Here is a 21436-nt window from a genome sequence, read left to right as displayed (position 1 = left end):
GGTGGGCAGCTTCCATGCAGACAGAGTCCATACTGGTTCCACCAAACTCTGGCTATGCTGCATTTAGAACAGGCTATGGCTCCCAGTAGGCACTCACTCAACCATTGCTCTTTGGGCATGTACTAGGTTCTAGACACTGTCCCAGATGCTTGCGACAGAATGGGGAAAAACAGATCTAGTTGCCTGCTCTCATGGAGTTCAGTGTCAAGTGGGACAGACAGAAAACAATCAAATAAACCTTACATGAGTAACTACAGATGGTCAGTCAATAACAACTGGGAGGAAAATAAACAGGGTGATACGGAAGAGAAGATGGGGTGAGGACTGGAATTTTCTGAGCTAACATAAAGTCTGAATAATGACAAGAAAGCAGCTACAGACAATCAGATGGGTGAGCCTGGTGGAGGGCGCAGCACATGCAAAGACCCGGGGTGGGAAAGAGTCTGGTGGGTTTAAGGAGCAGGATGGAGAGTGAAGAGAGTGATGGGGGGTACGGGCTCTCTCAGGGCCGGGGGAGGACTGTGGCCTATTCTCTGGGAAGTTGCTCCCACCTGCGCCCTGTGCTTTGCACTCACGCGCTCTCGATCAGCTGCTCCAGGTCTTGCACCTTGCGGCTCAGATCCTCAGCCGGCGGGAAGCTCTTGCCCACTTTCATAAAGAGAGCTGCGATCTTGTTGCTGCGCAGGAAGCCGGCCGCCCGCCGCCGAAGCCCGTGCAGGACGCAAGCCTCCACAGCCGCTGCGGGGACACGGCAGTCAGCAGGCCCTGCCCTGCCCACGCTTCCCAGCACCCAGCATGGCCCAGAGCTTCTGTCAGACACAGGAACCGTGGAGAGCCCACTCGATCTTCCTACCTTCTGTCTTACCCCAGAGACCAGGAGCTCACACTTGTACAGGTTACGTAATCGGTGTTTATTGAAAGCTACTACATAAGTACTTCTTACTAGGCACCTGATGGGTGTCGGATAACTGTTGAGATTTACCTTTCCCAATTCTTGTGACAAAATTAAATGTAAGCTCTTTACATGAAATGTCAGCTCTAAAGAGCAGTGCTCTAGGGGGACGAGCTTGACCAAGGTTATGCTACGTGCAAGGAGGAATGAGAAGTTAGGGTCTCATCACTTTGTTTCTGGTTTTTTGTTTTGTTTTGAATTACCAAATACTTTGTTTTGCATGAATGGTCAAATACTGCCTAATCTGCCCATGGATTTAAAATATTCCAGGAGATGATCTCTTAGATATCTTATTTTTAATTTACATATGCAGTACTTTTTTTTTTTTTTTTTTTTTTTGAGACGGAGTCTTGCTCTGTCGCCCAGGCTGGAGTGCACTGGCATGATCTCAGCTCACTGCAACCTCCACCTCCCCAGTTCAAACAATTCTCTGCCTCAGCCTCTCAAGTAGCTGGGATTACAGGCACGTGCCACCACGCCCAGCTCATTTTTTGCATTTTTAGTAGAGATGGAGTTTCACCATCTTGCCCAGGCTGGTCTTGAATTCCTGACCTCGTGATCCACCCACCTCGGCCTCTCAAAATGCTGAGATTACAGGTGTGAGCCACCATGCCCGGTCCATATGCAGTACTTTTCATGTGTGTATGTTGATGTAAGTTAACTTTCTATTCAGGCTTTGGAGACACTGTTTAATTCTTTCTGATAATGGCTTATAAGAAGCAATGGAGAAAAGAAACCTCAGGGAGATTCTTTAGGCTTCATTTAGTGCCATCACCTTTCTCCCACCCAAATATTTTGAATAGAGCTAGAGAATTATTATAATATTTTATCACTTTTATTCCTCTAAGTCTTTAATTGGTAGGTATGCTACCAAGTCTTAACATGGACATGCATATGACTTTATTTGAAAATAAAAATATTAAGGAAAAAATTCAAAGCTGGGAATGCATATAGGTATACATACACATACATATATGTATGTAATTTTATGTGTGGTGTGTATGTGTGTGTAGCTTTATGTTTAAATAAAGACATCCCACTTAAAAAAATAAGATCTTCACTTTGGGAGGCAAGGAGAGAGGTTTGCTTGAACCGAGAAATCTGAGACCAGCCCTGACAACATAGCAAGACTCCATCTTTACGGAAAATTTAAACATTAGCCAGGCATGGCGGCACCTACCTGTGGTCCCAGCTACTCGGGAAGCTGAGGTGGGAGGAATGCTGAAGCCCAGGAGGTTGAGGCTGCAGTGAGCTGTGACTGCACCACTGCACTCCACCCTGGGTGACAGAGTGAGACCTTGTCTCAAAAAAAAAAAAAAAAAAAAAAAAAGATCTTGCTCAAGGTCAATTAAGAGAAAGCAGCAGAGGTGAGTCCAGGTCTCCTGTCAGAAAAGGGGGTGAACTGAGGCCCATGGCCTCCTGGGTCACAGTGTGTGCTCAGCATGCTGTGGGCCCCGTGGGGTGGTGCCCCCAGCCATTTGGACAGCAGCTGATAGGCTGACCAGCTCTTCTAGCTCAGGCCTCTCCACAGGACCAAGATCACAGGAGGGGAATTGGAACATGTCCTTCATTATGAGACATTCCAATTATTAAATTAAAATCCAACTCCAACTTCTATGTACACAGATTATCCTAACCCCAGGGACACTCAGAACACATCCCCAGCTATTCTCAAGGTACAGCAAGAGCCTGGCCATGGGGTTATTTCTGGAAGCTTGCGAGCAGAGCTGGTTCAAGGAGACATGGCTGAGTCACGCCCTGAGCCCTGGGCCTGCATCCTTTGCTGAGCCAGATGGATGTCACCCTTTAGAATGTGTCAAGGGCTCATAGTTCCCTTTTTTAAAAAAGTCCCCATCTACCCTCTCCCTTTACCTAGCAATAGCCGCAGGCAGAGTGAGGGACAGGAGCCCATTCCTCAGATGTATGTCTTGACATACAAGACAGCGTGTCACTTGGAGCGTGGCCGGTGTGAACATTGCCCAGGGGGAGGGAAGACAACCCCTACAGTGTTAACCACACTGACCTCTTCATGGGGTAAAGAAGTTAGTTTTAATTGTTTCTCTACACTGTTCTGTATTTTCAAATTCTCCAATGGAGTCTCCCATCCGGAATCCAAAAATAACTTCTGAGTTATAAAGGCAAATACTGGCTCAAAGACGCCACTTCCCTGAGGCAGCTCAGAGAGAAAGAAGCCACTTGCCCAGGCCACAGACTCACCACAGAAGGAGATGATGTGGCTGCTGTCTTCGTGGACAAACTTGCGTGTCACAGCCTCCTCCATGATCTGCTTCACCTGGAAGGCAGAGGTGGCCGGAGGGGAAGAGGTCCAACGTGACCAAGGTAACCTGGGTGTAGGTGCCCCAAAAGAGCTGCATTGCTCCCCACAAGGCTTTTCGGGCTGTTTGGGATGTTTTCATAGCTGCTTTCCTTCCCACCTCCTCGCCTTGTCTTCTGTAGGTCTGAGGACTGTCACAGCCACATGCTTCCCATTTTCTCAATTATTTGTTCAGATTCTTTGCACAGCGGGCTCCTGCTTCTCTCAGGTGTCACATAAAAACGTCATCTCCTTTCCTGACCACATTGTCTAAGGCGTCCCCTCCCCAATCCCATCCCTTATTTTACTCCCTGTAGGGCACTCACCACTATTCCCATTCTTTTTATTTATTTATTTATTGAGACAGAGTTTCGCTCTTGTTGTCCAGGCTGGAGTGCAATGGCACGATCTCAGCTCACTTCAATCTCTGCCTCCCAGATTCAAGCAGTTCTCCTGCCTCAGTCTCCCGAGTAGCTGGGATTACAGACATGCACCACCACGCCTGGCAATTTTGTATTTTGAGTAGAGACAGGGTTTCTCCATGTTGGTCAGGCTGGTCTCGAACCCCTGATCACAGGTGATCCGCCCACTGTGGCTTCCCAAACTGCTGGGTTTACAGGCATGAGCCACCGCACCCGGCCTCCTTCTTTTTTTTTCGTTTGAGACAAAGTCTCATTCTTGCAGGCTGGAGTGCAGTGGCATGATCTTGGCTCACTGAAACCTCCACCTCCTAGGTTTAAGCCATTCTCCTGCCCCCACCTACCGAGTAGCTAGGTTTACAGGCAGATGCTACCACATCTCGCTGATTTTTCTATTTTTCATAGAGGCGGGGTTTCAACATGTTGGCCAGGCTGGTCTCGAGTTATGCGCCCGCCTCGGCCTCCCAAAGTGCTGGGATTACAGTTGTGAACCTCTGCACCCAACCTACTACTATTCCCATTCTATTTGTTGATTTGTTGACTATCTGTCTCTCTCCTCTAGAATTTAAGTTCCACAAGGGCAGAAACTTCATCTGCCCCATTCACTGCTGAATATGCACAGCCTAGAACAGTGCCTGGCACAGAGCAGATGCTCAATCTACATTTTCTAAATGACTGAATGAATAAATGAATCCGCGTATGAATGAATAAATGAGATATATAAGGAATCAGGAGGATGCAGGGTAAAAAGCCTGCCCTGCAATCAGGTAGACCTGAGTTCAGATCCCTGCTTGGACACCTCCCAAGTGGGTTTCTGATCTTATTTTAAGAAACAGATGCTTAGCAAAGCAAAGGCACTTGCCCAGGAGGCAGCTCTGGCTGTCACAGGTTCCAGCTCAGGACAGACACCCAGGCTGTGTGCTGTTCCCAGCGCACTCACTTGCTCAACAACTCTCACCTGAGTGCCTCTATTGTGCCAGGCATGGGGACACAGCGTGGAAGGGCAGCTGTGCCTTGGCAGCCTGAATACCCTCCTTTTCCACTGGATTCTGGGCCCAATTCTGCCCAGACTTATTGTGGGATTTAAGCAAAGACCCTCTCCTCTCTGGGCCTCAGTTTCCCCACTTTGAGGTTGAGGAGGTTGGAAAAGACAACCCCAAAGGCCTGTTTCAGCTGTGCATCACCCTGAGGTTCTGACGTTGGGGTAAACAAAGCAAAGTTCTAAATTACCCCCACTCAATGGGTCCCCACACCCTTTCCCACTGTCCTGTGGCCCATCCAGACTCTACCACGCCAGCACATTCATGCATCCATCTGAGAGCTGTCCCAGACCCTCACTGCCCCCTCTCTCCCTGCCTTCTGGTTACCTCCTGGAGATGAACACAGAGTTCAGTGAATCCCTGTCCACCTTCTCTGCAGAAACACATGGCAGTGTCCCCCACAGAGCTGGCTCAGCACCCCTACCCAACACAACCAATTCAGCATCAGCACCATGAACAGCTCCCGACCTCAGTGCTCTACCAACTCCAAGCTGGGGGCTGCCTGCAGCATTTCTAAGCCTGAAAACTATCTAGGGAGGCCCAGGAAATTGGCTTCATTTTACAGATATGGAAACTGAGTCTTATGGAGGCAAACTGGCCCACCCAAGGTCACACAGTAGGAAAGAGCAGAGCAGAAATTCAAACATCTTTTTTTTTCCTCCCATCGTGGCTCCCAAGGCCGTATCTTGGCTCCTCCCACTATTAGCTGTGTTTCCTCAGGCAAATCATGTCACGTCTCTGAACCCTAGTTTTCTCCTTGGTTAAAAAGGTTATAGAAATAGCACCAGCCTCAAGGCGCTTGAGAAGACTGCATAAGATAATGATCATCACGTGCAGAGCACGGGGCCTGGCATGTCGGCTGCATGCAGGTCATCACCTCTGCCTGAAACCTTATCTGGCCCCCCGTCACCATTATTTTGGCCCTGGCTGGAAGGTTTCCTGTTCAGGACATCAAATTCCCCTGCTTGGGTTCCTAGAGAAGCTGCTTTTGAAGCACCCATCAGATATATAACATTTGGTCAGCAACCTGTTTTCCCTGCCAGGCTCTGATCGCCACGAGGGCAAGCATTCTGTGTTTCTTTGCTTTACGGCTATGGTGCCAACAACTACTTCGAGGTCCGGCACAGGGTGTGTGCTCAATAAAGTTCTCTTTGAAAAATGAATGGCTCCAAGAATCGTGATTGACCTCAACCTTTGGTAGAATATTTTATTTGAAAAAAGAACATTTTCTTATAATCATAGTTGTAGATAATGGAGAGGAACATTATTATCCCTATTTGTCAAGGGAGGAAACAGAGGCCCAGAGAGGTGGCGTAATCTGCCTGGGGTCACACAGCTGTCGAGGAGTGGATTCGGGGCTTGGACCCAGGTTTGTCTGACTCCAGGGGCTGAGCTCCTTCTATAACATGTCATGAAGCCCACGTGGTCTCAGAGCATTTGCACACCTCTCTCCCCTCTGCAGGAATCTGCCTCCTTCTTTTCTTTGCTCCTCTAAGGCAGGACGTGCTGATGCTGAGAAACTGCCAAGCAGACCCTGATGACATTTGGGAACATAGCAGCAGAAGGAGTGAGTTCAGATGGTAGAGGACTGTCAGGGAGGCACTGCAGGTGGAGAGTCCAGGCAACTGGATCAGGAGCACTTTCAGGAAAGTACATGGTTAATTAAGAACTGAGAATCTGGAGCAGACAGACCTGGGTTCAAATCCTGGATGAGCCATTTATCAGACCTTGGGCAAATTCCTTTACCTCCTTAGGATGACAGTACCAACTTCTAAAGATTCCATCAAATATGTTGGCTGTACCTTCAAAATGTCCTCTGATTCCAACCATTTCTCAGCCTCCCCACTACCACCTCCCCGGTCCAAGTCACCATCACCTCTCCCCAGAATCAATGCTGTAGACTCTTACTGGTCTCCCTGTATCCACTTCTAAGAAACTCAGTTTAATGCAGCCAGAAGGATTTCATTAAAAGGTAAGTCAATAGAAACCAGATAGAGTATCAATAAGGAAACAGAGGCCTTGAGCAACACTGCAAACCAACAATTGGACTTAACAGACATGTACAGACACTCCACTCAGTAACAGCAGGATGCCCACTTTTCTCAACTGTACATGGAACATCCTCCAGGAGAGAGAATATATTAGGATGCAAAACTAGTCATTCTAACTTTTAAAAAATGAAATCGGGCCAGGCGCGGTGGCTCACGCCTGTAATCCCAGCACTTTGGGAGGCCGAGGCAGGTGGATTACGAGGTCAAGAGATCGAGACCATCCTGGTCAATATGGTGAAACCCGTCCTACTAAAAATACAAAAAATTAGCTGGGCATGGTGGCGCATGCCTGTAATCCCAGCTACTTGGAAGGCCGAGGCAGGAGAATTGCCTGAACCCAGGAGGCGGAGGTTGCGGTGAGCCGAGATTGCGCCATTGCACTCCAGCCTGGGTAACAAGAGCGAAACTCCGTCTCAAAAAAAAAAAAGAAAAAAATCATACGAAGCATCTTTCTCAGTCACAATGGAATGAAACAAAAAATCAACAGCAGAAGGAAAATTAGAAAATCCACAAAAATGAGTCTTAACATACTCTTAACCCATGAGTCAAAGAAGAAATCTCCAGGGAAATTAGAAAATATATTGAGTTAAATGAAAACAAAAACACGCATGGCCAAACCTATAGGATGCTACAAAAGCAGTATTAGGAAGGAACTTACAGCTGAAAATGCTTACATTAAAATAAGAAAGATCCCAAGAAAATAAGAAAGCTACCGGCACACCCTAACAAACTAGAGAAAGAAGAACAAACGAAATCCACAGCTAGCAGAAAGAAGGAAATATTAAAAATTAGACTGGGCATGGTGGCTCACACCTGTAATCCCAGCACTTTGAGAGGCTGAGGCAGGCAGATCACCAGAGGTCAGCAGTTCAAGACATGCCTGGCCAACAAGGTGAAACCTCAACTCTACTAAAACACAAAAATTAGCCGGCATGATAGTAGATGCCTGTAATCCCAGCTACTTTGGAGACAGGCGGGAGAATCGGTAGAGAGGTTCTGGCAGTGATCTTGGCAGTGAGCTGAGACTATACCACTGCACTTCAGCCTAGGTGACAGAGCGAGACCTCATCTCAAAAAAATAAGTAAATAATTAATTAATTAGAAAGTAAAGATTAGAGCAGCCATAAATGAAACAGAATTAAAAAACAGAGAAAATTAACAAAACCAAGAGATGGTTTGTCCAAAAGATCAGCAAAATTGATAAACCGTTGGCTAGACTGACCAAAAAAAAAAAAAAAAAGAGGATTCTCAAAATTAAAATCAGAAATGAAAGTGAGGACCTAACAACTGATGCCACAGAAAAAAGCATTATCAGGGAATACTATAAACAAACGGATGCCAACAAATTGGATAACCTAGATAAGATGAATACATTCTTAGAAACACAATCTACAAACCAAATCAGGAAGAAATAGAAAACCTTAACAGACATATTGTAGCGGGGGGATAGAATCAGTAAGCTAAAAACCTTCCAGTAATGAAAAGCCCAGGACCACAAGGCTTCACTGCTGAATTCTACCAAACATTAAAAGAAATGAACCAATTCTTCTCAAATTCTTCCAAAAATATTAAAAAGGCAGGAACACTTCCAAACTCATTTTATAAGGTCAGGACTACCTTGAAACCAAAGCCAGTCAAGGATACACACAAAAACTACAGACCAATATCTATGAGGAATATGCATGCAAGAATCGTCAACAAAATACTAGAAAACAGAATTAACGATTATGAGCCAGGCTTGGTGGCTCTCGCCTGTAATCCCAGCACTTTGGGAGGCCGAGGTGGGCAGTTCACAAGGTCAGGAGATTGAGACCATCCTGGTTAACACTCCGTGAAACCTTGTCTCTACTAAAAATCAAAAAAAAAAAAAACAAAAAACAAACAAACTAGCTAGAAGTAGTGGCACACACCTATAGTCCCAACTACTTGGGAGGCGGAGGCAGAAGAATCACTGGAATCCAGGAGGTGGAGGTTGCAGTGAGTTGAGATTATGCCACTGCACTCCAGCTTGGGCAACAGAGCAAGGTTCCATCTCAAAAAAAAAAAAGGATTATGGTCAGGCACTGTGCAGTGCCTTATGCCTTTAATCCCAGCACTTTCCGAGGCTGAGGTCAAAGGTTCACTTGAGCTCAGGAGTTTGAGATCAGCCTGGACAACATAGTGAAATCCCACTTCTACAAAAAAAAAAAAAAAAAAAAAAAAAAAATTAGCCAGGCATGGTGGCATGCACCTGCAATCCCAGCTACTTGAGAAGCTGAGATGGGAGGACAGCTTGGGCCCAGAAGGTTGAGGCAGCAGCAAGCCGTGATCACACCACTGCACTCCAGCCTGGGCAGAAGAGCAAAGGCTCTGTCTCAAAATAAAAACAAGACAAATAATTGGAAAGGCATCCTCTGTTCATGGTTTAGAAGGCTTTATATTGCTAAAATGTTGATATTACAAAGTAATTGACAGATTCAATGAAATTTCTATCAAAATCCCAATGGTGCTTTTTTTTTTGTAGAAACATAAATATCTATCCTAAAATTAATATCAAGAAACATTTCGTGGAGCCCTCAATGCCAATCTTGAAAAATCTTCAAAATGAAGAACAAAGTAATAAATAAATAAAATTTAGACAAATGGAATAGAGAGCCCAGAACTAAAACCTCACATATATAATCAAATGATTTTTGTCAAGGGGTCCATGCCCATTCAAAGGGAAAGTGAAACTGACCCAATTGTCCCCATAAACTCTTCTTTTTGATAAACATAGAAACTGACCCTTGCAGTCTTAAAAAGCTTGAAGCTTGTATTTATCTGAGTTCCTTTCTCAGAGAAGGTCCCCTTCAGGGCTCTCAAAAAAAGTATCAAAGAACTAAAACCACATCAGATAGTGGGGGGACCCCCTCATTCCCCATGATTGCTTCCCTGTCACTCCCTAGTTCTTGCGTTCTTACACATTGTTGCATTTCTTCCCGGCTACATAAATGCCTAGTTTTAGTCATTCGGAGATGGATTTGAGACTGAGCTCCCATCTCTTTAGCTGCAGCACCAGATTAAATCTTCCTTGGAAATACTTTCATCTCAGTGATTGACTTTCTGTGCAGTCAGCAGCAGGACCTAGACCAAATCCCTGGTATTTCAGTAACAAAAGGATAGTCTTTTCAACAAATGGTGTTGGGAAAAGTGGATAGCTACATACAAAAGAATAAAATTGGACCCTTACCTTACCGCACACATAGAAATTAATGTAAAATGGACCAAAGACTTAAATACAAGCTAAAACTATAAAAATCCTATAAGAAAACAGGGGGAAAGCTTCATGACATTGGATTTGACAATGATTTCTTGGATATGACACAAAATGCAGGAGCAACAAAAGTAAAAATAGATAAATTGGACAGCAAAGTTAAAACCTTGTGCGCATCAAAGGACTCAATAAAGAGTGGAAAAGGCAACCCACGGAATAGAAAACATCTGCAAATCATGTATGTGATAAAGGGTTAATGTCCAGACTACATGAAGAACCGCAACTCAACAACAAAAATCACCGAATTCGAAAATGGATAAAGGACTTGAATAGGCATTTCTCTGAAGATATACAAATGACCAACAAGCACATAAAAAGATGCTCAATGTGATTAATCTTTAGGGAAATGCAAATCATAACCACAGTGAGATACCACTCACACCTCTTAGGAGGCTGATGTGAAATGCTGGTGGGGATATGGAGCAACCGGAACCCTTGTGCGATGATCAGAAGGCGAAATGGAGGAGCTGCTATGGGAAACCGTATGGTGACTCTTCAAAAGATTAATCATACAATTAGTATATGATCCAGTTATTCCACTTCTGGGCATACACTCAAAACAACTGAAGGCAAAGTCTCAAAATCAAAGTCACAGTAGCCACAAGGTGGAAGCGACCTAAGTGTCCATCGATGGCTGAAAGGATAGACGAAATGTGGTCTACACACACAAGGGAATACTATCCAGCCTTAAAAAGGAAGGAAATTCTGACACCTGCTGAAACATGAATGAAATTTGAGGACATTGTGCTAAGTGAAATAATCGACACACAAAAGAAGAAATACTTCATGATTCCACTTATATGAGGTACCTAGAGTTGTCAAATTTAAAAGAGAAAGAAAGGAGAATGGCGGTTGCTGGGGGGCTGGGGAGAGGAGAAATGGGAGGTATTATTTAATGGGTGTAGAGTTTATCTTTCAAAAAGAGATCTGGAGGTTGGCACACAGAATATAAACGTACTCAACATTGAACGGTATATTTAAAAATGGTTAAGAAGGCAAATTTTAAATCATGTATATTTTACCATTTTAAAATGTGCATATGTTATGTGTTCACATAGCATAAATAAACGAATGTTTTTCAGTTAAAGAAAGTTCCATCAAACCACGTTCCTCCTCTGCCCAGAACTCTTCCTTGGCACCCATCTCACCCAGAGTAACAACCCACATCCTCACCACCTCCCACAGGGAGGGCTCTCTACTGACCTCCCAAGCCCCTACTCTACATACACAGGCTTCCTTGATGTTTGCCCATCTCATGTCCTTTGCAATTTCTGTTCTCTTTGCCTGGAACGCTCTTTCCCCAGAAACCTCAACTCTTTCTTCAAATGTCACCTTCCCTGACCATCCTATTTAAAATTGCAACTCCCGGACCCCCACCCCACTTGATACCCTACATTCCCCTTTTTCCTCTCCATAGTCCTTCATGATTTTGCTTATTTGCCTTATTCCCTAACTCTCTGATTTAGTGGCCTCCACACTCTTACCAGGTCAGGAATTCATCTCTGCCATCTGGTGCTCTATTCCCAAGACCAAGCAGAGTGCCTGGCACAGAGCAGGCATTCAATATCTATCTGCTGAATGAATGCCGGGAGGGAGAGGGTTAGATGAGGCGATGCGGGTAAAGCTTTTAGCACAGGGCCTGGTGTACAGTGTGTGCTCAATAATCAGTAGCATTTGAGTAACGATGACAGAGACACCCCTGCTTCCCTGGACCAAGTTACATCTGGTCTGTGCATCCCACCTCCCTGCTCATCAGGCATGCTTATACAGGTAAAAATCAGGTTAAGAAAAAAACAACAAAACTTGCAGGGGAAACCCCACCACCAAGTGCAGTATGGAGCAGGTATGAAAAGGAGTTTTGCCTAGGACGTGAGGAGGGGCAGGATGCAACAGGCAGGTTGAATGCAGAGAAAAACTAGTATGTCTGGAGAGAGCTGCAGTTTGTAAAGCTCTCTCCCGCCTGCCTTGCCTCACAACTTCAGGCTAATATAATCCCCGCTGGCAGAGGAGGCAGTTGAGACTCAGAGGGCAGGGACATTCCTTTAAATCAGCACAACCAGGAAGGTCCAGGGCCAGGTCTGACACTCAAGACTTTAGACTACAAAGCAGAGTCGGCAACCCTTTTCTGTAAAGGTCCAGAGAGTAAATAAGGTCTGCTTTGTTGCTAACATGGTCTCCATGTTAACTATTCAACTCTGCCCTGGTAGCATGAAAGCAGCTGCATATTCCTTTATGTATTGAAATGAATGGGCATGGCTGTGTCCCAATAAAACTTTATTCACAAAAACCAGGGGAGGGCTGGATTTGGCCTGAGGACCAACACTGCACAAGAACATTTGGCTCCACCAGGCTGGTCTACTTCCCAGCTCCAGCCAAGAGAACTGCCCCTCTATCCCGAGTCATGACCCAGACAGCATACTTAGGTGGTCTGCAGTCTCGGACAGCTCTCGAGGTCAGTGCTGACGTGACTGACTACTCCAATACACCATGGCTGGCCCTCTCTTAAGGTTGTAGCCGTCCTGTCAATGTCCTCCTGTTCCTTGGAGGCAGCCATCTGCTGTCACCTCCAGAGTGGCTCTGAAGTAGGAGCCCGGCCACCTGTCTGTGTTCTCCCTCATGGTGAACACAGAGGCTACCAGGCCCCATCTGTTCCCTCCACAAAAGGAAGCCATGAGCTTCCTCAGGACATGTGGCAAACCCCTGGCTTTCTCCAGAGCACACGGTGGGAGGGTGGGAGGGGGAGGTGCCAGCTTTGGAAAGTTCTAGCTCTGTCACCAACAAGCAGATGCCTTCAAGCAGGCAGCACGCCTCAGGGTCTCCCCACTTATTCCTCTGGCCTCAAAGATGTGCCTACCTCCCACTGTCTAGGATGCCTTCATCCTCCCTTCCTTTCCTGTGTCGTGCCTCTTCCACCCTCAGAAATCTGATCATGCAAAATGTCACCTCCCCCACTACTATGCGCTTAACTGTGTCCCCTTCACCTCGACTGCATATGTGGAAATCTTAACCCTACTGTCTCAGAATGGGCTGTCTTTGGAGATTAGGTCTTGACAGAGGTGACTAAGTCAAAATGAGGTCATTAGGGTGGGTCCTAATCCAATATGAATGTAAGTGTCCTTATAAGAAAAGGAAATTGGGGCTGGGCACGGTGGCTCACAACTGTAATCCCAGCACTTTGGGAGGGCGAGGCAGGCAGATCATGAGGTCAGGAGATCAAGACCATCCTGGCCAACATGATGAAACCCCATCTCTACTAAAGTACAACAAATTAGCCAGGTGTGGTGGCACGCACCTGTAGTCCCAGCTACTTCTGAGGCTGAGGCAGGGGAATAGCTTGAACTCGGGATTGCAGTGAGCTGAGATCATGCCACCACACTCCACCCTGGCAACAGCGCAAGACTCCCTCTCAAAAAAAAAAAAACAGTAAATTGGCCAGGCGCAGTGGCTCAGCACTTTGGGAGGCCAAGGTGGGTGGATCACCTGAGGTCAGGAGTTCCAGAGCAGCCTGGCCAACATGGTAAAATCCCGACTCGACTAAAAATACAAAAATTAGCCAGGTGTGGCAGCTGCCTGTAATCCTAGCTACTTGGGAGGCCAAGACAGGAGAATCGCTTGAACCCAGGAGGCAGAGGTTGCAGTGAGCCAACATCATGCTACCGCACTCCAACCTGGGCAACAAGAGTGAAACTCTGTCTCAAAAAAAAAAAAAAGAAGAGGAAATTTAGACACAGATACACAGGGAAGATCATGTGAAGATCAGGGAGAAGATGGCCACTTATGAGCCAAGAAGGGAGGCTTGGATCAGTTCCTTCCCCCATGGAGTTCAGAAGGAACCAGTCCTGCAGACACCTTGATCTTGGATTTTCAGTCTCCAGAGCTGTGAGAAAATCAGTTTATGTCGTTCAAGCTGCCCATTTCATATACCCTGTTAGGGCAGCCCTAGTGAAGTAACAGATCACAGAGAGCACCACCATTCCCATCATTTTCATCATCTCTCCCTCTGACCAAGCCCTCCTCATGTGCCAGACTCAGCTGAACAGGTGGCGTCTAGGTTTGATCTGTATTATTTGCTCATTATACTCTCTCTGCAGTGCTGTGACGACAGGCTGTATTTCATACCTAGTTCTCAGATGATGAGACTGAGGGACAGAAAGATTAAGTAACGTGCCCAAGGTCATCTGGTGGGCAGAAATGCAAGATAAACCCACACTCTTGACTGCACCTCTAGAAGCTTCAGCCAGTGACTATCTCTGAAAATAATACTACCCCTCTTATTTATATGTGCCCAGCACTTGCCACACATACATGGCGAGCACACAGAATCCTGATAACATATGCCCAATTTTTTGATTTTTAAATAATTCTGGCTGGGCATGGTGGCTCATGCCTGTAATCCCAGCACTTTGGGAGGCCAAAGCGGATGGATCACAAGGTCAGGAGTTCAAGACCAGCCTGGGCAACATGGTGAAACTCGGTCTCTTCTAAAAATACAAAAAATCAGCTGGGCATGGTGGCAGGCACCTGTAATCCCAGCTACAGGTGCTGGAATTACAGGCATCTGTAATTGCAGCTGAGGCAGGAGAATTGCTGGAACCCGGGAGGCAGAGACTGCAGTGAGCTGGGACTGTGCCACAGCACTCCAGCCTGGGGAACAGAGCAAGACTCAAAACAATTAGCCATTCTGACTGGTGTGAGATGGTATTTCACTGTGGCTTCATTTGCATTTCACTAATGATCAGTGAGGTTGAGCTTTTTTTCATATGCTTGTTGGCCACAAGTATGTCTGCTTTTGAGAAGTGTCTGTTCATGTCATTTGCCCACTTTTTAACGAGGTGTATTTTTTTTCCTGTAAATGTGTTGAAGTTCCTTACTTAAACATCCTCTGTGTGCCAGGTGCTTCTGTAGAATACTTATTTAATCCTCAAAAGGCCATTATTATCCCCATTTTAAAGATGGGCTGATGGGAGTGTAAACTGAGGCTCAGGGAGTTTATGCAATTTTCCCAGGGTCACACAGCCAGGAAAGGGCACTGCTGGAATTTGAACCTAGGCCTGTCTGATGGCCTGCCCTAAAGCCCTACTGCCAGACCTGCCCCGTACTGGGCCATCTGAAGATCAAGGTGTTAGGAAACCCATGAGAAGGAATTCCTCAGCCTCTCCCAACTTAAGGACCAAAAGAAAGACCGCTCTGGGAGTTAAGAGATCTGGGTTACCCAGCAAGACTGTACCAATCATACCCAAAGAGGGGGTCTTTCAAGAGATGGGGGTCCACAAAGGTCCAGGTGGTCAGAAGGCTTTTATTCCTCCCCAGCATCCATTCTAAGGGGTCCTCCAACATCTGCTTGCAGTCCTCCAATGATGGGGGGCTCATTCCTTCTGAAGTCAGCAAATTAGCATAAAGGACAGGGTGTCAGGAGACAGCTGAGAGAGGCTGAGAGCCCAGAATGTGGAGTCACTGACCTGGGGTCGAATTCGGAACTATTCACTGTATGTGTGATGTTGGGCAAGTTTCCAGCCTCATGTGGATACCTGTAAAGTGAGGTGGGTGGTAACAGCACATGCCCCAGGTGGTAACAGCACCCCTCCCTTTTAGGCTGTTACCACCACCTCACTTTACATATATCCACATGTGAGGAGGACTGAATGGGATCGTGGAAATGGTGCCTGATGCACAGCAGGTGCTCATGGGCGTCAGGTGAATAGCCGGCTGCTGAGGCCTTCAGCTCAGTACTGCCTTCCCTGGGCTTCCCACCTCCTGGCTAGTCAGGACCTAGCTGGTCCCTGGGGGCTACAGCCCCGCCCCACCCCACCACATCAGGCCTCTGAGCACCTGCCTCACCACCTCCAGCCCCACCCTGCAGCCATTCAGAAACCAGTCCCGCCCGCCCTTCTTCGCTCTCTCCACCTGCAAATATTTAAACAGCATAAAAAGAGGATTAATCTCAGGAGGGACTCAGGGCGAGTGAACGCTAATTCCAGGCAGGGAAACCCAGGGCAATCTGTGAGGCAGGAAGGGGGACTTCTGGGTCTCCTGGGCCTGCCCTATCTTCTCCCGCCCTCTCACCTACCACCTGCCCACGCCCAGGTACCCTCTGTTGCCCACCTCGAATCCTGCCAGTTCCACATTAACTTGCCACTCCTCCTTGCCTCCCCATACTGGGCTGGGTGAGAAACATGCCCCAGGGTGCAGAGCTGTCATAAAGATTGCAGAAAATAGAGGCAGAGAGCCTCAAACAGGACCCAGCACACAGCCAGTGCCAGATCAATGGAGGCACGCTAGGGAAGTAAAAACATAAACAAGTCAATCTCCAGCTCTGCCATGTGCTGGGTGACCTCGGGCCTCAGATTCCTCATCTGTGAAACGGGGACGGTACCCACATCACCTCACAGGGCTGCTGTGTGAGGATTCCATGAGCAAAACATTACATAGCACTGGAAAAGGGCCAGGCACACCATGACGGCTGGAGAAGGGGCAGCCCCCAGAAAGCCACATCCCCAGTCTATTCTGTGGTTGGCTCAAACATCTGCCCCTCGGAGAGGCTCCCCGATCACCTTGTCTAAAACAGGGCCTCACACCTGCCGTTGCCACCCTCTTCCTCTGCTGTGTTCTCTTCCTTAGGACTCATGCACTTGACCTCTCTTTATACATCTCTGGGCTCGTCCATTTAGTGTTCATCTCTCCCATGAAGAGCTTGAACCCCTAGGACAGTGCTCGGGCAACACAGTAGGTGCTCAATAAATGCTGATAATCACTCTGACTACATTCACAACATTAACACCAGCAGCTAATGCTTACTAAGCTTGGTTCCAGGTGGAGTCCTAAGCCCCCTGGCTCTAGATCCCATTGATATGTGTTTAAAGCTGGGATCAGTAAATTTTTTCTGTAAAGGGTTGGGTAGCAAATATTTTAGGGTTTGGGGTAGGACTGCCTGACAAATTACAGGATGCCCAGTTAAATCTCAATTTCAGATAAATAAGGAATAATCTTTTGGGTATAGGTATGCTCCAAATAGTATATGGATTGTTGATGATTCTCTGAAATTCAAACTTAAACAAGGCATTCTGAATTTTTATTTGCCAAATCTGGGAAATTATTTTTATTTGTTAAATTTGTATTTGCTAAAACTGGCAAATATAAATTGTATGTGACCTATTTTCAGGCCACATACAATCTATCTCATACTTTGGTTTTTACAACCCTTTGAAAATGTAAAGGGTGGCTGGGCGCGGTGGCTCAAGCCTGTAATCCCAGCACTTTGGGAGGCCGAAGTGGGTGGATCACGAGGTTAAGAGATCAAGAGGTCAACATGGTGAAACCCCGTCTCTACTAAAAATACAAAAAATTAGCTGGGCATGGTGGCCCATGCCTGTAATCCCAGCTACTCAGGAGGCTGAGGCAGGAGAATTGCCTGAACCCAGGAGGCGGAGGTTGCGGTGAGCCGAGATTGTGCCACTGCACTCCAGCCTGGGTAACAAGAGCGAAACTCTGTCTCAAAAAAAAAAAAAAAAAAAGAAAAAAAGAAAATGTAAAGGGTGGGTACAAACAGGTTGGATTTGGCCTACAGACACCCCTGGTTTAAAGCACCTAGCACAGTACCTGTGGCGCACAGTAGGTCTAAATAAAAATCACCCAAGCCAGCTGTCCCTGCACCTCCAAGGCCTGCTAACTCAGAGCACCCCACCTCTACTCCCCACCTGGGGTCTCCAGTGGTTGAGGTAGGGTGAGTACTATGCAGGAGGGGTCAGGACCACCGAGCTAGTACCCACTTACGACATGGGCTCCCTGACGCTTACCTGCAGAAGAAACTGGCAGTGGAGAGGATGGCTAAATTGGGATGCCTGGGGGGCCCTGCAGGGCAGCTTTAAAAATAACTCTCAGGCCAGGCATGGTGGCTCATGCATAGAACCCCAACACTTTGGGAAGCTGAGGCAGGTGGATCACCTAAGGTCAGGAGTTCGAGACCAGGCTGACCAATATGGAGAAACCCCATCTCTACTAAATATACAAAACTTAGCCGGGTGTGGTGGTGCAAGCCTGTATTCCCAGCTACCATGTAACTGAAGCAGGGTTCAACTGCTTGAACCCAGGAGGTGGAGGTTGCGGTGAGCCGAGATCATGCCACTACACTCTAGCCTGGGCAACAGAGAGAGACGCCATCTCAAAAAAACAAAAAATGACTCAGCATGTGAGGAAAGTGGGGAGAAGGGGGGGTGACTCAAAGGCCCCTCAACAACCACTGGAGCAATGGGAGCAAGCAAAGGGCAGATTGTGCCACTCTGCTGCTGTCACAGGCACCTAGGACTCCCAGGACAAGATGCATGGACCAGCATCTTCAGCCCTGCCTGGACCACTGACCCTCAGCCCTGGTCCCCAAAGGTGGCACTACATGCTCACTTCCGTACCATTGCTCGTGTGGTGCCTTGTGCCAGATGCCCCTCCGCGGACGCTCCAGCTGGCTAGCTGCAATGCAGCCTTTAAGCTTCAGCCAAGGTGTCACCTCATCCTGGAACCCTTCCTGGACTCCCCATCCCCTAAGCCAGGACAAGCGTGCCTCTTCCAATTCCCATTAATACCTCCTTCCCTGCACATATCACAGGAACCAACACTGTCATTCACGCACTCAATATTTCTCGAGTGCTCCTGTGAGTTAGGCAGCAGAGAGCAAGCAGACATGGTCGCTGTCTTCACAAGCACTCCAGTTCAGGGAGATGAAAGATATAAACGAAATCACAAAATGGGTAAATCACTACAAAGTGAGACCAGTTCTTTGCACCTTGGTTCTAGGAGAACAAATAACAAAGAAACCAGACCTGACAGTGTAGTGGGGAAGGTCAGGGAGGGCTTCCTGGAGGTGGTGATGGCTCAAGATCTGAAGAACAAATATAAATTAACTCTCTGAGTCTCAATTTCTCCCACTCTAAAGGAGAGAAAAAAATCGCCCCTGTGACTGCCCCCACATAGCTGCCGTGGAGCTCAAAAGAAGGAACAGATGTAAGGGCATTGTATCGGGGAGAAGCAGTCTACAGAAAGAGCTGGCAGCTTTTAATTTTTAAATTTATTATGGGTGAGGCACACAGGAGGTGACAGTTGGGAGGGGCTGGAGTGGGGCTGGTGGTGGTGATGGGGTGGGGACAGGAGTATTTTGGGAAGCTCCAAAGGACAGACACAGACTTGGGGTGGGGGACAGGGGAGAGACGGTGCCACAGCTCTGCAAGCTGTGCCGGCCTCTATGCTGTGGCCAAACCTCCTTCCCTGTTGAATCCTGTCCCTTTCCTGTCCCATACCCTAGGCTCCGGTCACAGGTGCCATTCCTTCTGTGTGACCCAGGTGACTCTCACCTCCTGGTCCTTGCCCATACAGACCCCTCCACTTGATATCCTAACCCATTCCCAGCTCTGTCTCCTCCAGCTCTGGAAAAATCCCCCTCTTTTCCAGGGCCAAGTCACATGGCCCTCTCCACATTCCCTCCCAAGCCCAGCACTCCATGCAGGTCTTCTTCTGAGCTCCTGGAGTGACACCTGCTGCATCAGGCTCTGAATCAGACTCCCAGAATTCCAATCCTAGCTTATCCAATGTGTGACCTTGGGCAAATCCTGTCCTTTCTCTGAGCCTCGGCTTTCCCATCTGTGAAATGGGTGATATCAGCAGCATCTGCCTCACTGGCATAAGATAATACATTTATTTATTTAAATATATTTTCACAGATAGAGCATGTTGTCCAGGCTGGAGTGCGGTGACATGATCATGGCTCATGGCAGACTTGAACTCCTGGGCTCAAGCAATCCTCCCACCTTGGCCTCCTGAGTAGCTGGAACTACAGATACACACCACCATGCCTAGCTATTTTTTTTTTAAATGTTGCCCAGGCTGGTCTTGAACTCCTGGCCTCATGTGATCTGCCTGCCTCCGTCTCCCAAAGTGCTGGGATTACAGGCAGGAGCCACTGCATCCAGCCAAGACAATCCTTTTAAAACATTTGGCATAATGGCTGCTGAATACTCAGCACTTTCCACATTTGTTTTAAGCCATCGTATCCAGCATTTCTTTTTTTATTTTTATTTTTTATTTTTTTGAGACAGAGTCTCATTCTTTCACCCAGGCTGGAATGCAGTGGCGCGATCTTAGCTCACTCCGACCTCTGCCTCCCTGATTCAAGCAATTCTCCTGCCTCAGCCTCCTGAGTAGCTGGGACTACAGGTGAGCACCACCATACCCAGCTAATTTTTTGTATTTCTAGTAGAGACAGGGTTTTGCCATGTTGGCCAGGGTGGTCTCGAACTCCTGACCTCGTGATCCACCCACCTCAGCCTCCCAAAGTGCTGGGATTACAGGTGTGAGCCACTGTGCCTGGCCAGCTTTTATTTATAAAATGTTTACTGAGTGCCCGGCACTATGGCTTGGAGTATGATCTCATCTACTCTCCCAGTAATTCTGTAAAATGGGCACAATTACCCTCTTTGCTTTCCAGGTGAGGAAACTGAGTTCTGGTCAGGTGAAATGACTTGCCTGAGAGCAAAAGGCTTGGAAATGGCACGGCAAGATTAAAATCCAGGACTGTCTTTCCTGCACTGAGTCCAGCACACAGGTTTGTTCATTCATTCAAGATACACCTGTGGGTGTTTCCCACAACTGGGTGCTTTATACACTTGAGCCCAAAGATTTGCAACTACCATGCATTATAGGTGCCTCTGTTATTCCCATTTTCCCAATGAGGCAGCGGAGCTGGAGAGGCAAACGCCATCAGACCTGTGAGGAGGCTGGGACTTAAAAGTCTCTTGCTCTGGAGCCCCATACTGCAGTGGGGACCCCAGTGGCAGGGCGACCAATGCACCTACTCCCTGAGACCACTGAAGCTGAACATCAGTCACAGCCAACTCGCTGCTTGTGGGGCCAGGGGACGCGGCACCCGCCACCTCCACCTCTGCCCTTGGCTATCATCTTTCACAGTACACCTCTCCCTGCATGCCCAGCACCACCTGGCTCCCTCTCTGCTCCATATCAGCTCCCCAAGACGAATCATGGTGACAAAAAGAAATATCCTATCTTAAATGCCTTTTACTAAGTGAGAGAAACCAATCAGAAAAGGCTACATACTATGCAACTCCAACAATATGACATTCTGGAAGAGGCAAAGCTATGGAGCTGTGAAAAGATTAGGGGCTGCCAGGGGTTGAGAAGGAAACAGAGATGAACAGGTAGAGCACAGGAGGTTTGCAGGGCACTGGGAACACTCTCTGTGTGATAGTGTGATGGTGGATGCACACCATCAGACATTTGTCCAAGCCCACAGAATGCACAGCACCAAGAGGGAACCCCGATGTCAATTGCAGACTCTGGGGAATAAGCGTCCATGGGGGTTCATTAATTC

The 21436-nt window shown here is 47.3% G+C and overlaps 1 protein-coding gene across 6 annotated transcripts in view; it reads right to left on the bottom strand.

Annotated features, from left to right (window-relative positions):
* Nucleotides 1-21436, bottom strand: part of SGSM1 (small G protein signaling modulator 1) — a 95352-nt gene that overhangs the window by 60602 nt on the left and 13314 nt on the right. For 4 of the 6 annotated variants that reach the window (XR_013521883.1, XR_013521884.1, XM_054239658.2 and 1 more), the window contains exons 3-4: nt 3170-3245; nt 576-738 (exon numbers count right to left, since the gene is read on the bottom strand). Coding sequence is in view for 3 of the 6 variants with exons in the window: in XM_054239658.2 (XP_054095633.2) it covers nt 576-738; nt 3170-3245 (239 nt within the window). In the remaining 3 variants the exon portion in view is untranslated. The remainder of the gene's footprint in view (nt 1-575; nt 739-3169; nt 3246-21436) is intronic. The other 2 variants (XR_013521886.1, XM_078336604.1) reach the window with 1 other exon arrangement.

Source organism: Callithrix jacchus, chromosome 1, assembly GCF_049354715.1.
Source record: "Callithrix jacchus isolate 240 chromosome 1, calJac240_pri, whole genome shotgun sequence".
NCBI classification, from domain to species: domain Eukaryota; kingdom Metazoa; phylum Chordata; class Mammalia; order Primates; family Cebidae; genus Callithrix; species Callithrix jacchus.
The sequence above is the reverse complement of the archived record's forward strand: the minus strand, read 5'-3'. Positions and strand labels throughout refer to the sequence as shown.